The following is a 16784-nucleotide window of genomic DNA, read 5'->3' as shown; positions in this document are numbered from 1 at the left end:
AAATTGTTTGCATTAAAAAGTACCCAAGTAATAGGAATGGACAAAGATTTCATAACAAAGATAACAAAAACAGTTGCAACAAAGGCAAAAATTGACAAATGGGATCCAATAAATTACAACAAAAGAAGCTGTCAACACAGTAAGCAACCTGCAGAATGGGAGAAACTTTTGCAAACTGTGCAGCTGACAAAGGTCTAACATCCAGCATTCATAAGCAACTTAAACAAATCTACAAAGAAAAAACAAACAACTCCATGTTTGGAGTATGTGTGAAACACTCCAAAAAGCGGGCAAAGGACATGAACAGATACTTTTCAAAAGAAGACATACATGTGGCTAAGAAGCATATGAAAAAAAAGCTCGTCGCTGATTATTAGACAAATGCAAATCAAAACCACAATAAGGTATCATCTCACACTAGACGGAATAGCTATTAATAACAAGTCAAAAACTAACAAATGCTGGTGAGCTTATAGAGAAAAAGGAATGCTTATATACCATTGGTGGGAGTGTAAATTAGTTCAACCATTGTGGAAAACAATGTGGTGATTCCTGAAGGAGCCGAAAACAGAACTATTATTTGACCCAGCAATCCCACTACTGGGTATATATCCAAAGGAATATAAACCATTCTATCATAAAGACAAATGCATGTGTGTTCACTGTAGCACTATTCACAATAGCAAAGACATGGAATCAACCTAAATGCTTATCAATGGTAGACTGGATAAAGAAAATGTGGCCCACATACAACATGGAATACTACACAGCCACAAACAAGAATGAGATTGTGTGCTTCGCAGAAACATGGATGGAGCTAGAGGTCATTATCCTTAGTAAACTACCACAGGAAGAGAAAAACAAATATTATATGTTGTCATTTATAAGTGGGAGCTAACTAATGAGAACACATAGACACATAGAAGGGAACAACAGAAACTGAGGTCTACTGGAGGGAGGTGGGTGGGAGAATGGAGAGAGTCAGGAAAAATAACGCAGGGGTAATAGGCTTAATACCTGAGTCACAAAGTAATCTATGCCACGAACTCCCATGACATGAATTTACCTGTATAACAAACCTGCACATGTACTCCTTAACTTAAAATAAAAGTTAAAAAAAAAAGTGCCCAAATCTACAGATCCCAAAAGCTTTCAAGAATGCATGGACCTTTGATGATCAAAACAAGAGAAGAAACAAATTCAGTCATCTACATTTATCACACAAGTCTGCCACTTTTAATACTCATTTGTTTCAGCGTCTAAAGGAAAATTTATAACATTAAATATATATATTAGAACAAAATAAAATTTTCAAATCAAAAATTTAAGTTTTCACCATAAGAAATTAGAGAAATAATAGAAATTTACATGCAATGCAAGCAGGAGGTAGGAGGTAATAAAGACAAGAGTAAAATCAGTAAAATTAAAAAGAGAAAAATAAGGAAATAAAATGAAGTAAGCTTATTATTTGAACAACAGCAAAATTGATAGAACTGTAGCCAATTTACAAAGAAAAACTAAGATACAAACTATAAACATAAAAATTGGTGAGGACATTCCTATCAAAAGGAATGCTATGAATGATTCAATGTCCATATATATTCAATTTAAATTTCTTGGCAGACTAAAATTACCCAAACTCATTCAAGAAAAGCAGTTAACTTAAATTGCCTCATATCTATTGAGAAAATTGAATTTGTATTTAGAAACCTTTCAGCAAGAAAACCTCCAGCCTACATGGTTTTACTGGATATTTCTGCCAACCATTTAAGGAAGAAATAATACCAATTCTACCAAATTTATTCTAGAAAATAGAGTAGAACACTTTCTGACTCATTTTATGACTCTAGATTATACTAATACCAAAACCAAATCAACATTACAAGAAAAGAAAACTGTAGGATAGTAACCCTTATGAACATAAATGCAAATATGCCCAGCATAATACAAGAAGATTCAATGCAGTAATATATAAAAAGGAGGATGTAGTACAACTTAGTTGTGTTTATCCCAATAATGCAAAACTGGCACAATATTCAAAAATCAATCAGTTTAGTTCACCTTATTAACAATTTAAGAAATAAAACTTATATGGTCATCAAAACATGATGCAGAAAAACAACTTAACAAGTATAGCATCTATGCATGTTAAAAACTCAGCAAACTTAAAGGACAAAGCAACACCATTAATTTGGTAAAAGACACCTACAAAATCCCTACATCTAAAATTTACTTAAAGGTGAAATATTGAATGCTTCACCTCCTTTTCCACTGCCCTGAAAAATCTTAGGCAATGCAGTAAGAAAATTAAAAGAAATAAGTAGTATACATATTGGAATAGAAGAAACAATACTCCTGACAGTTATTAAAGAAGACTTATATAAATAAAGATGTATCATTTTCATGGGTAGAAAACTTAATATTATTAAGATATCAGTTCTCCTTAAATTGGCCTACATTTTCAACAAAATCCCAGTCGAAATCCTAGCAGAATTTTGTGTTGATGTTGACAATTTTATTCAAAAATTTTTGTGGAAATGCAAAATACCTAGAATAGCTGAAACAAATATGAAAAGAAACTCCAAGATTGTAGGAGTACTGCTAATTGATTTTAAGAATTATTATTAAGTCATAGTACTAATGCAACTCTCCTATTTAGGTAACAATCTTGAAGTATAGCTCGATTGAACAGAATAAAGAATCTAGACCCACTTAAATGCAGACAAGTAGCTTTTAACAAAGTAGTGAAAACAATTTGATAGAGAAAAAATAGTTTTCCCAAGAAATGGTACTATAAAAATTGGAGATTCATATAAAAAATTAAGCTTGACCTATACTTCATGCCTTATAAAAAAATTGACTCAAAATTTGTCATAGATCTAAGTAGAAATGTAAGTCTATAAAGCTTCTAGAAGAAAAATATAGGAAAAAATCTACAAGACTTGGGTTAGTGAAAGAATTTTTAGAAATGACAACAAAAATATGATCCTAATGAAAAAATAAATTAGACTTTGTCAAAACTGAAAACTTTTGCTTGGTGAAAAGCACTGTCAAAGACTGAAAAGACAATCCACAGAATGAAAGGAAAGGTGTGTAAGTTACATTTTCATAAAACTTTTATTCCAGAATATGTATAGGACAATATAAATAAACAAATAAAATGGAATAAAAATAGGGAAGTATTTTAAACACACACATTCACAATGAAGGTATAGTAAATGAGCACATGAAGATATGATCAATATCATTACCCATAAAGAAATGCAAAGTAAAACTACAATGATATTCTACTGTAATATATTGCTGGTGAGAATGCAAAATTGTATAACCACTCCGGGAAAACAGTTTGCCAGTTTTGTCTAAAGCTAAACATACTGTTACCATATGACCTAGCAATCTCGCTCCTAAGGGTTTACCCCCAAAAAAATGGAAACATAACTTCACTCAAAAACTTTAACTTGAATGTTTATAGCAGCTTTGTTTATAATCACTAAAACCTGAAACAACCCACAGTTTATCCATTCACAGTTTATCCATTCAAACTGTGAATAGATAAACAAATTGTGGTATGTCCATAAAACAGACAGCAACTCAGCAGTAAAATGGCAGAACTATTGATTAACACAATATGAATAAGGGTTAAATGTGTTCTAGTAAGTGGAGGAAGCCATGTCCAAAAGTTTAAATGGTTTATGATTCTGTTTGTATGACGTTCTGGAGAAGGTAGAACTATAGCAGCGGCAAACAGTGCAATATTCGCAAAAGTTTGGAGTTTGGGGTCAGTAGCTGACTACAGGCAGGCAGTGTGGAAGGATTTTTGGATAATGGAAGTCTTCTCTAAGGAAATGTGGCATTGGATACATGACTTAAATAATAAAATTGTATACCACAAAAAGCACATTTTGTTAAATGTAAGTTTAACATAATCAACAAAGATGTATGGGAAACCCAACAGAAAATGCAGTTTGTAGCAAATTTATCTATTTATATAACAAATAAATCTCATAACCACAATAAGCTCAGTGGAGAGAGGGGATGTGCCTTAAGTAACTTTAGAAAATAGTGTTTTGACTGAACTGTAAAGCTAAAAATAAAAATAATCCAAACAATGTACTCTTCTTGGTAAAGTTGTTTCTCACAGAATAATGGCTTAGCAAGTTTTAAACTACATGTATGGTAGGGTTAAACAAATAAGCAAACATGTTTCAGATATTGATAGTCTTATAGTTTTTACTGTCTGAGAAAGAAGTAACAAATAATGGTGAAGGTTAGAACAGTGTTGTTGATTAGATTGGAGGTATTAGTATGAAGATAGATGGTAGATAGATGTATACATAGAGACAGAGAAATAGATAAGTAGGAAGGTAGATGGAGACATGCATACATGCAAACATATATGTATACACATGTACAAAAGTAAATATAGATGCATGCAGATAAATGGGTTAGTATACACACATATTTTTTGCTCTGTACTCTAAAGAGGGCATATAAGCAGTGACACCCCAGTAGCAATGAGTATAACTAGTATCCAGATCTTGGTTTTAAATATCAGTCTTCAATGAAAGGAATCAGAGGTTTTTGGAGAAGTGGTTAATTCCAGGGCTGGAGTAGGAAAAAATACAAGATTAGATGAATGCATCTTGTAGCTGTAAGTAAGGAAAAGCTTCCCCCTGCCTCCTCCGCCGCCCAAAAAAAGAGAAAAGAAAGAAATGCCAAAAGTAAGATTAAGCCTAAGTGTTCCCAATGGCCATTAGCTCCTGGGAGCAGTGTATTAGTTCATTCTCACATTGCTATGAAGAAATATCTGAGGCTGGATTATTTATAAAGAAAAGAGGTGTAACTGACCCACAGTTCCACAGGAACAGGAAGCATGATGCTGGCATGGGCGCAGCTTCTGGGGAGGCCTCAGGAAACTTACAGTCGTGGAGGAAGGCAAAGGTGCAGCCGGCACGTCACACAGCCAGCGCAGGAAAATGAGAGAGCGAGGTGGGAGGTGCTACACACTTTTTTTTTTTTTTTTTTTAAGATGGAGTCTCACTGTCTCCCAGACTGGAGTGCCGGCGCGATCTCGGCCACTGCTCCGCCTCTTGGGTTCACGCCTTTCTCCTGCCTCAGCCTCCTAAGTAGCTGGGACTACAGGTGCCCACCACCTCGCCCGGCTAATTTTTTTGCATTTTTAGTAGAGATGGGGTTTCACCGTGGTCTCCATCTCCTGACCTCGTGATCCGCCCGCCTCGGCCTCCACAAGTGCTGAGATTACAGGCGTGAGTCACCGCGCCCGGCCGGTGCTACACACTTTTAAGCAACCAGATCTTTGAAGAACTCACTCTCATGAGAACAGCACTAAGGGAATAGTGCTAAACCATTCATGAGAAACAGTCGCACTATCCGATCACCTCCCAGCAGGCCCCACCTTCAATACCAGGAATTACAATTCTACATGAGATTTGGTGGGGACACAGATCCAAACCATATCTAACAGGAAACCAAAGGATTAGCAGAAAAACTGGCATAATCTAAACAATATCTGTGGTTTAGTTCGTTGCACTGTGCTTATGTTAATATCCTGTTTTGATAACTTCAATATGGTTATATAAAATGTAAACATTAGGGAAAGCTTGGGGAAGGGTAATTCAAATTGTGAATTATTTTTGCATTTTTGTAAATCTAAAATGTTCCCAAAACAAAAAGTTTAAATATAGTATTTTTAGGTGCACATCTAGTCTCATAAAACCAAATATGGCAAACTTTTAAATCAGAAATTACCACATTGGTTTGAATTTGGCTTCAAACTGTATAGTTTGACAAAATAATTTCACAAGAATTACAACTGTAGAATTAAGATGGACGTTCAAATATGAGAATAATAATGAGTTGTAGCAGGAAACAGATCCCAGTTGTTTTTATCCTCACTTTGAAGAGCACCCGATACAAGGGAGAGAAGCAGAGCACTTAGAGCTAAAGATGAAGGATGAGAGGCTTAAGGAGGGAACACATTTGTGAATAGAAAGAAGGGTGACGATCATCTTAACCATATGGAAATGTCCTGCCTCACACGTTGTCATAGTGAGGTGACAGAAAACCTTACAGGGAAGTACAATTTCATAATGAATCTGTTTTATATCCCAGTCTAAGGAAAGAATGTTCTTGTAATTCAAAATCAGATGACAGAAGAATAAGCTACATTGCCAACAAAGCTAAGTAGTTTTGTAAAATTCAACCTGCCTACATGTCTCTAAATCAGAGATTTAAAAAATCTAGATTAAAAACATGACAAATATAAGAAGTTAATCTGATGCCTTTAATTACAATACACCATTTGACTAGTTTTCAGAGTTTAGTGCACCTATCTTAAAAATTTCTATGACTGATTCTAGATTGCATGAATTTTTATTTGAAAACTTTCTCGATATGCAAAAAGCGTTGAGAAAGAACAAAAAGGCAATGAACCCAGATTATAAAGCTGAACACTTGCATGTTGTTGGAGAGAGAAGGAAGCCTAATGTTTGAAAGGGACTAACCCATTTGTTGTATGTTATATGTAACCCCGTGATTCTGAGAGGAGGTATTATTTGATACTAATTTCCCTCTACCAAATGACTACAATAACATTTTATAAAAGACATTTCTCTGAAGCATTCAGGTTACTCCACATATGAATCATATATTAAAAAAAAAAAGACCAAGTCCACTAAGTCATCAAATTAGAAGTCATTTAATATCTTGAAGGAAAACCAAGCATAGCCACCCACAGTCATTCTAGTATTCACAATATCTGGAATGAAACAAAATAAGAACCAGAAGGGAGTGAGATCTCGAAGAGTTTCTTCTGGTCTTTAAGCTGTATCGGGTTCAGTTGTAACCATTGTTACATGGAAAAGTCTTATTTCAAAACCAGTAATTACCTTTCACTGGGGGTTCATGAATCTAACCCTTCTCTGCTGTGAAGGGACTACTGTATTCGCTGTGAATATTTACTTTTCTATATGTGAGTCGCACTCTTGATTAAACACACAGCAGTCGGCCCACAGGTGAGGAAAGGTACACAGAAGGTGCATGTGTCCCCAGGTACTGACGCCTCTCTCTTTCAGCACCTTTGACCATTTTCTTACTTACCTTTTCAAACAATATTTTCAGACTGGCAACTAAATGAATGCCTAGAAGAATATGTACATATATTCAGTATCTCCAAAGGGTTGAAAAATAATTCAAGAAGTTTACTACTCTACTAACGGCAACAACAAAAGAATAAGGCACCAACAAAATATGATATGATTTACATATTTTAAAACAATTACTAATTCACAGTACTAAGAATGCTATATTTGCTGGGATTAAAGTGCTTTCTTTTTACATAACTGAAAAAGTATGACTACAATGCCTTCCATTCTGGCTTATTTAAAAGTAAAATAGCAGAAATGTTTCAATTAAGAGATAGAATGATAAAATACATGAAGACATTCTGTGGCTTTATTATTACAAATTGCCACCAAATAAAGATGAAAAGTCAATCCAAAGTTGCTGTGAGTGAAGTTGATTCCCACTGTATCTATAATAGGAGTATATAAAACACATTATCTTGTGTAGATTTACTTTTATATTTTGCACATGATACTTGTAATAGTCTTTTTTTTTTTCTGGTTCCTTCTAGCATGATTACCCAGAATGTCTACAGGACATTAATAAAAGTGTAACTGAGGAAGAATATATTCATAACTGTGTGTTGTAAGACTGTGATGCTGGCAAAGAAAAATAGGCCCCAGGAAGAAAGTTTTATTCTGCCTTTGATTACAAATGCTATGAGTTACATTACAAATGTCCAAAAGCTATGAGTAAAGTCTTATGAATAGCTGGAGACTATTTAGAAGAAGCTGATGCTGGGAGATTGACAGCATAAATTCTGAAATCTCTTTTTAAAAAATATTGCAATCCCTTCCTTTTTGATGAATCAGGCTGAGCTACTTCTGATTAAAAATAATTTCTACTGATAGAAGAACTCTAAGGTAGATAAGGGTCAGATGTTGGTATGTGAAGCTGTATTGAAAAATGAGAAGTTGGTAAATAATGACCTTTAATGGCTCCTTTCTTTCTGCTTTTTCCTCTCCACCTAATTGCAGAAATACATGACTCATTAAACTCACTATGATTCATATTGCTCAAACATAATTTCTGAAGACTTCACCTTAAGGGTTAAGGAAAGAAGTACACTTTTAATGCTTGTCACTTGTGATAATCTAATGACTTTCTTCCTTTACTGTTTGTTAAATGAGTTGATTAATTAGGAGCAATAAAAAAATGACCATATAGTTAATCTTTTTTTTTTTAAATTTCAAAAGTGCCTTAGATTTAAAGTAATACTTATTTAAATGGGCACAATGTATTAATGTTAATGGTATAGGTATAATGTCAAAATAACAGATAATTTTATAATAATCTCAAAAAGTAGCCCATTCAAGAGAAACCAACATATCTAGAGAGGTGTTCTAACTTCTCACTTGGAAAAATGCAAGTGATTCTACAAATTGGAGTCTTCTTATTTTTCTAGCTATTATGATAAATTAAGAACTTGCAAACCGAGATGGCTTTCTCAAAATCTCCTCTTTGATGACTTTTACGTCCTATTCCATTACTTTGTCTAATTTCAGAGTGATTATGAATCCTGTACATCAATGGAATACATGTATCAAGAGGGCAGGGTTTATGACAATCATATTTATTACCGTCTGCCCAGTACCTGGAGGCAGGACCAGGGACACCAGGTAGGAAGCCACTGCGGAAGTTGGCAGGCAATGATAATGTAAGGTATGAGAGAACCTGAGCTAAGGATAATAGCAAGGCTTTTTTTTTTTTTTTTTAACTTTTCTTTTTCTGTACTAATAAAAGGATGAGTTTCTCCTCACTGAGTAGACACTTGGTTGCAGGAATTTGGGGTTCAGGCATAGGTTCTGGGTTGAGTCATAAATTCAGAAAAGAGTCTGTATATAGAATGTAATTAAAACCATTATATTGGATGTTATGACCAAAGGAGAGGCTATAAGGAGAAAGGAGAAGAGTTTCAAGAATTTAGCTCTGGAATATTTCTGGCAAAGGCGTTTGTGTCTAATAACATCCACATATCTAGAAATATGAGAGAAGAGAATTAGGCATGGGATTTAACCATATGAAGGTCATTGTTTACCTTAATAAGAGCAGTTCAGGCAGGGCATTTGAGAAAGAAACCCGATGAGTGGATATGGAGAGAATTGAAGGAGAGGAAATGTATATAATGGGTGTAATACATGTTTGAGGAGTTTTACCATAATAAAGAAGAGAAGTTAGTAGAAATTGAAGTAAGTGGGTTTATGAAATTTTTTTGCATGATACAATCTACTTACAAATAAACATTATGCTGAGTACAAGAGAAAATATATTTCCCTTTGTGAAACTTTGGATGTTTCTCAAATTTCTTTATAAAATTTGGGACCGTTGTATACATACACACACATATATGCTTATGTATGTGTTATATATACACACACACATATATATGCATTTGTATTAGTAATGGATACGAACTTAACCTCCCTTCTGGAAGCAGTGCATTTGGGCTGCTGAAGGCCAGGGCTTTTGAATTAGACAGAGTTGGATTCAAGCTTTGGCACTGGTACTAAATAAAACTGAATAATAGCTCATCTTTTTGGGATGCTTCTATGCTGCAGATAGTCTTCTTGGTGCTTTATCTGCCAAACAATTCTCAAGAGACCCTTATAAGATAGATGCTATTATCATACTCACTTAACAGGTTAAAAAAAATTGAGATGCAGAAAGATTCAGCAAATTGTGCCCAGTCACGTAGATCCTATGCAGAAAGGCTAGATTTCAGTGTATGTTTAGCCACTGTGCTATAGTCATGTTTGCCCAGCCCCTAGATTAAAAGCAATCTACGGTTGTTATAATGGTATATTTAAAAAAATTAACAACATGTGTGCATGCCACTTCAAGGAAAAAGTTACATTTAGTTTTTCCAATCCAATTCTTATTAGTTCTACAGAAGCTTCAGTAAAAGTTGAAGCCATAAGAGCATGATTCATAACTTTTGTTGAATCAAAGTGTGTAAAGTTCAGACAATGTAGTCTTGTGATGGTGAAAAGCAATCTAAAGTATGAATAACCTTTTAATAATATTTGCTCAGTAAGTCATATTGCAGATAAACAATCAAAGTCAGATTTCTTGGATGGAAGTTTTTGTCCTGGGAATTACTTTCTATAGGAAAAGACAGTTTTGAAAATAATCTTGCCTTATCAACAGCTTCTCTTCCCATGAGATGTCTTCTCAGTCTGCAATCACTCCTAGGTAATATGCCCTGAATTCGTTTCTCATTTATGGAGTGGTTTTCCTTCACTACATGTAATCCACTGCTAAAAACCAATGCATTTATTTTATCTTGTTAGGCTAAAATGCTGTAAGTCTCATTGCCCATAGTAGACACTGCCTAACATGCTGACTTTGGTGCTCTTGAGCTATTCTGAGGCAAACTCATGAGTCAAAGCATCTTTGTAAAGATACTGCTGCTAAGTTTTTCTCGTTTAATTGGGGTCACAAAGAATGATCATACCTAGGCATTTTGTTTCTCTCTCTCATTGTGGTAGAAATGATTTTGGAGTTACACAGGATCCTGTGTATCTGTCACCTCCTGGCTTTTAACTCCTGGGAAAAGTATTTAATTTCTCTGAACCCCAGTATTTTCATCTGGAAAAAGGGGATGATAATGATAATACTGCCCTAGAAGTTTGCAAACAAAAAAATAATATGTGTAAAACATTTGGGTAGAATATCCAGTACCTCCAAAAGAACTTCAAACATTTGCATGTTAAATGGTATTCTTATAGGACAATGTGCTGTGAAGATTAAATTAAACAAGGTATGGATGATGTTTATAGACATTCAGTAAATTATTTTAATAATTTCTATATGTTGGTATAATACATAGTGCTATTTTAGGTAAGATATATGATATCAACATGTATCTTACTTTTCATACTGCTATGATTAACATTTTCTATCCATCAATAAATATGATAGAAATAGGAAAAGGTGTCAAAAGGGTAGAAAAGGGAATAGGATTAAAGTTAACTCTAATCCCATTAAAGGTCAAAAGGAAGGGTATAATCTAAGAAATGCATCTATATTAAATAAAATGCTACTGTATGAAAAAGGGGGATCAGTTGACAAAACAGGACAAAATCAGTGAACAATTTTTATAAGAAAATTGTATTCTAAAGAGGCAGATGTATTCTAAAGAGACATTGCATATTAATGAAAAGAATTTGAGCTCTAGGGACGTAGAGGTACCTGGGTTTAGATCCTGACTTGGGCAAGTACACTGTATAGTATAATTTCCTCCATTCTAAGAGAGCTGTTATAATATTATAATAATATCTGCCTACAATGTGATTTATATCTGACGAATATATCAAAACTCAGGCTTGCAATAATCTCTTAATTAAATCTTGCTTTTGAAAGATGGTCTCACAGTCAAACACATAAGTAAAATACACTATTGCACCAAAGATAAATTTCCTTCTTAATGTAGCAAGCACATTTAAACTACCTTAATCACTGAGGCCCACCTAACTCCATAAATATAGAAAGTAATTTTAACCTATTATGTATGTTTATCTCCTACAGAAATGTAACCATTTTTCCATGATTCTTATCTCTTGCTGGATGTATATTTATATTTTCTATACTTTGTAACTGAGAGTAATAAAATTCCTATCTCTGTGTCTCTCAAAAATGGTAACCCTTTTATATCAAGTGTATAGGTTCAGATGTCATATATAGTGCATGAGGACTGCCAAATAAGGAGGATCTAGGGACGTATCTTCAACAAACAACTCAGTCAATTACTACCCACTTTATAAAATAAGAAATTACTTGTCAACAGAAGAGCCTGTCTCTTTCTTGAGAACATCAGACTGAAGAGATAATCTTGGCCTCAAATATTGGCCTTTTTAACACTAAATTCAGACCACGGGGGTCATATACCTTAAGATAGAAAATTACTTTAAACTATACTGATATTGACTATGTAAAACCATTTTACCATCCACACTTGCTGAGATTATACATAAAATATAACATTCATCTGTAAAATAGCTAATCAAAAGTACTTAAAATGGATTCTTAGGTATGCTCAAGTCCAAATCTTTAATCTTCAGTTTTCTTTATTTGCTTCAGAAGCATAGCAAATAATTGCATTTAAAAAAATCTTGTTACCATGGTAATGTTTAATAATCTCGGAAATGTAATTTGAATATTCTATAAATGTTTCTTTTGAAAAATTGGCATATAAATAGTAACATTAGACCACACAATGCATATAATATAATAGTAACTACTCCCAAATAATTACACTCAAATGAACAGAAAGTGAAAACAATAGGCATTTGCAAATTTAATCATTTACCATGCTGGCCTAATTACTTGATACCTTTTTTTCTCTATAGTGTAGTATAACTACCTCACAATTAATAAAACAATAATGGTAACTTTTAACTGCAAAATGAGATCTTGAAATCTTAAGATGAAATTAAGATTGTTAAACTAACAGCGATGGAAAATAGTTGCATTTTAAGTCCTAATTCAGTATTTATCCGAAGAAACACAATATATAAGTAAAGTTTTCCTGCAATGATTATTTTGTGTGAGTAAATAGTATGTTTTGTGTGCCAAAGTTTAACAAAATAATTATAATTCTTTTTGTATAAAAGTTCCCAGAAAGTTTTTTTGTTTTTTTTTTTTTGAGATGGAGTCTCGCCCTGTGGACCAGGCTGGAGTGCAGTGGCGCGATCTTGGCTCACTGCAAACTCCACCTCCCGGGTTCACGCCATTCTCTTGCCTCAGCCTCCTGAAATTTTTTATAATATAGATTTATAAAGAATCATCATTACACACATATACTTGTATATAATTTCTAAGACCACGAGGCATAGATTCACATTTATATATAATTTTCAAACCCTGTGAAATGGAGACCTTTTCATGTAAAGCATATTCAGACAACTTAATGTTTATGTTGGCTTTTTAAAAAGTTAATGACTATTAGAGCAGTTGCACTAAAATGATTCAGACAAGGCCAAAAAAAAGAAAAAAAGACTAAATGTTGTTATACATTGCTTCTATTCAACAGAAAATTATTCAAAAATAAGCTATCTTCTAAAGAAAGCATGGATTTAGAATAAAATTAATAGTCAAAATTATTTTAATTTTTTATCAATAGAAACAAATATAGAGATAAAAAATCTTATGATAACTTCAGTTAGAATTTTCAATCAAATTACATATGAAAGCAGAGACAACTAACTTGCCTCTGTGAGATAATACATTGTTTCAAAATTAGCATGGATTTAAGATTTCATAATATTAACTCTATTTAATAGTTATATTGAAGACCCACTAATTAAAATTTAATAAAAACAAATTAAAAACAATATTTTCTGTTAAAAACATCAAAAACACAAATGAAATTTTATAAATCAATTTTCAAAAGATTGAAAAGCTTTGCAGAAATAAGCATTATACTCACATAGTCTCCACAAAACATTTTGATGATAATCGTTAACTTCAGGGATGAGAATATTTGATCAATTGCATAAACTTGTTTCACTGTGAAGCCAGAAAGAATTGAGGTTCACTGTTAAATCAAATGTAAATATGTTCACTGTTCACCTCAGACTCAGGTAAGAAAATGTAAAAGCAAATCTGGATACAGCATGACTTGAGATACTGTATTTATACTTAGTTATCAGTCATAGGTGAGTAGGCAGAATTATTGCACAAAATAAATAGAATCATTAACCTAATCCCCGGTTGTATGTTGATTTAAGACACATAAAGTAGCCAACTAATGAAAGAAATGTAATCTTTTGAAAAAGCTGATGACTTATGGAAAGCTTAGTTGATTACCCACAAAGTTAATGATTTATTTTCTGCTTAATTGTTGTTAACATGCAAACTCTTTCAGGTGCTCCAGCCTTAGTTTCCTATCTTAAATTACTAGGTTCTATGTGTATCCACACAATTTTAAAAAAATATTTCAACTACTGTTTATCTGCTCTTATATTTAAAAAATAATGTATTTAGGGGCTGGGCACGGTGACTTATGCCTATAATCCCAACACTTTGGGAGGCTAAGGCGGGCAGATCACTTGAAGTCAGGAATTTGAGATCAGCCTGACCAACATGTCGAAACCCTGTCTATACCAAAAATACACAAAATAAAAAATTATTTTAAATATATTTAGAAAAGAATTCATTATCCACCAATAAAAATCTTTGGAGAAATATATTCACCATCATTTTTTGCACTTAATTTTCCTATATTATATATATATGTAATTTTAATATTTAACTATTGCATTTTAGGAAACACATTTTAGAAAAACTTGTAAAGTTCAATGTAGTTTTGGAAACCATCTAGATACATTCATATATCATTCCAAAAATAACAAAATGAATCTGTATTATATTATTTTACTGCTACTTGCTATTTATTGAACAATGTGGTATTCATTTATAAAAATTTTAAAATACTTTGAACAAGAATTAGGAGCAAATAATCCTTTATTGAAAGAACAAAATACTACAAGACAAGTGTCAATTGATCATCATCCATAGCTCTAGAACTACCAAATAATTCTGATGTTAAAATGTGTGTAAAAGCCATGAAACAGGATGTCTTAATGTAATACACACACAGACACACACACAAACACAAATATATATATATAAAAAATATATATATATATAATGGGCAGCTATATATATATATATATTCTTCAGCATTCAATTTATAATATAATCTAATTAGCTTACCAATATACCTGGTACTATGAGACATATATGGAACCATGCAGCTTGGCTCAAAATCATTAAAATCTAGTAAGTCCTACTATATATGTGTATGTGTCTGTGTATGAATCAGGGTCTTGTATTTTTGCTGTGTACATTTAGACAGCATATAGCAATTATAAAATAATAGATATACTTGTTAAAACTATAGGATTCAGAATTAGAAACAAAAGAAGAGTTTTCAACTACAATTATTTTTTAATTAGAAACAATAGAAGAGTTTTCAACTACAATTATTTTTATGATTATTTTAGTAAGTTGCAGTTCTTACAGCTTTTATTATAGTCTAAATATGTGAATATGAACAAAAATTGTCAAAATATTTGAGAACAAAATCCTTTTCCTAAGATTATTAAATAATTCAGAGAAAAGAGATTTGATAATATTCCCTAATTTTCTCCCAGATAATAGTTTCTTAGTATATAATTTTGTTACTCATTATTTTGTGATTTAGCTTTTAAAAACATGTCCTCAATGGAAATTATGATATCTAGTATTTGGTTTATAATATTCCATGCAAAAGAGGGTCATGAGACACCTTTTGATACCAGTGTGGCAAAATCTTGAAAACTATTGGGAAAGATGGTAGTTAGTTAGCTAATGTAATTCTGTTTTATGTGTTTATGAAAATTTCCCTGATGAAAATTTAAAAATGTTTGGCTGTAACTTATTTACTTATACTTAAATATCGTTTGATTATCTACAATCTGTACAGTCATAAATGTTATCAATAATAAAGCTTTTTCCCCCCCATTCTAAACATTGTTTCAAGTCAATATACTTGTATAAATTAATTCTTACAACTCAAGAACGTGGTACTGTTATTGCACATATTTTATCCACAGCATAGATAGCTAGTAGAGAGGAAATGGAGTTACTCTGCAGTCAAGAATGTTGCCTAAAATCTCACTCTTGAAGTGGGAGAGTGAAATCTGAACCTAGATTGCCTAAAGTGGTATGGGCTACTTAAGCAGCATTAATTCTTCAGCCCATGAATATAAAATATATTTTCAGTTATTTGTGTTGTCTTCAGTCTTTCATCAATGTTTCACAGTTTTTAATGCACAGATATTTTACTGGCTTGGTTAAATTTACTCCTAAGTATTTTATTTTTTCATGATACAGTTTTAAATAAGATGTTTTCTTAGTCTGTTTTATGGATAGTTTCTTGTTAGCATATAGAAACACCATTGATTTTGTGTAATGACTTTGTAACCTGCACCTTTACTGAATTTTTAAAATCAGTTATAACAGTTATTCAGTGGAGTTGATAGGATTTTCTATGTATAAGATGATGTCATCAGCATACAGATACAATTTCGTTTCTTCCTTTCATGTATAAGTGTGTTTTACTTCTTTCAGTGTATACTTTTACTAGTGAGTTTTTTTTTTTATTTTTATATATTTTCCTATTGCTATTTAGTGGCCGTTTCCGTTATCTTGAAGGAATCCTTTTAGCATTTCTTATAAGGCAGAGCTAGCAGTGATAAAGTTCCTCAACTTCTGTTTTTTTTAGAAAGGTTTTATCTCTTTTTCACTTTTGGAAAATAGAATTGCTAGGTATAATATTCTTGACTCACAGTTGTTTTTCTTCTAGCTTTTTGACTATATTATCTCAGTCCCCTCTGGCCTCCAAGGTTTCTGCTGAAAAATCTATTGATAGTCTTATTAAGTCTCCCTCATATGTAATGATTTGCTTTCCCCTTGTCCTTTCAGTATCCTCTCTTTGTCCATAACATTTGACAGTCTGATTGCGATGTGTTGATGCGGATCTCCTTGGATTCATTCATTAGGTATCCATTGAGCTTCCAGTTCAGCACAGCAAGGTACCCATCCTCCTTCCAATGAAAGATTTCAGGGATTTATCACTAGAGAAAGGTAAGGGCAAA

At 32.7% G+C, this 16784-nt stretch overlaps 1 protein-coding gene across 1 annotated transcript in view; it reads right to left on the bottom strand.

Annotated features, from left to right (window-relative positions):
• Nucleotides 1-13965, bottom strand: part of ANXA10 (annexin A10) — a 97599-nt gene extending 83634 nt beyond the window's left edge. The window contains exon 1 of the mRNA XM_037993645.2: nt 13571-13965. Within this exon, the coding sequence (XP_037849573.1) occupies nt 13571-13588 (18 nt within the window). The 5' untranslated portion in view covers nt 13589-13965. The remainder of the gene's footprint in view (nt 1-13570) is intronic.
• Nucleotides 13966-16784: the final 2819 nt, after the last annotated feature.

The sequence above is a fragment of the Chlorocebus sabaeus genome, chromosome 7 (assembly GCF_047675955.1).
Source record: "Chlorocebus sabaeus isolate Y175 chromosome 7, mChlSab1.0.hap1, whole genome shotgun sequence".
In the NCBI taxonomy this organism is placed as follows: Eukaryota; Metazoa; Chordata; class Mammalia; order Primates; family Cercopithecidae; genus Chlorocebus; species Chlorocebus sabaeus.
Note: the sequence above shows the minus strand (reverse complement) of the source record. Positions and strands in the feature narration are given on the sequence as shown.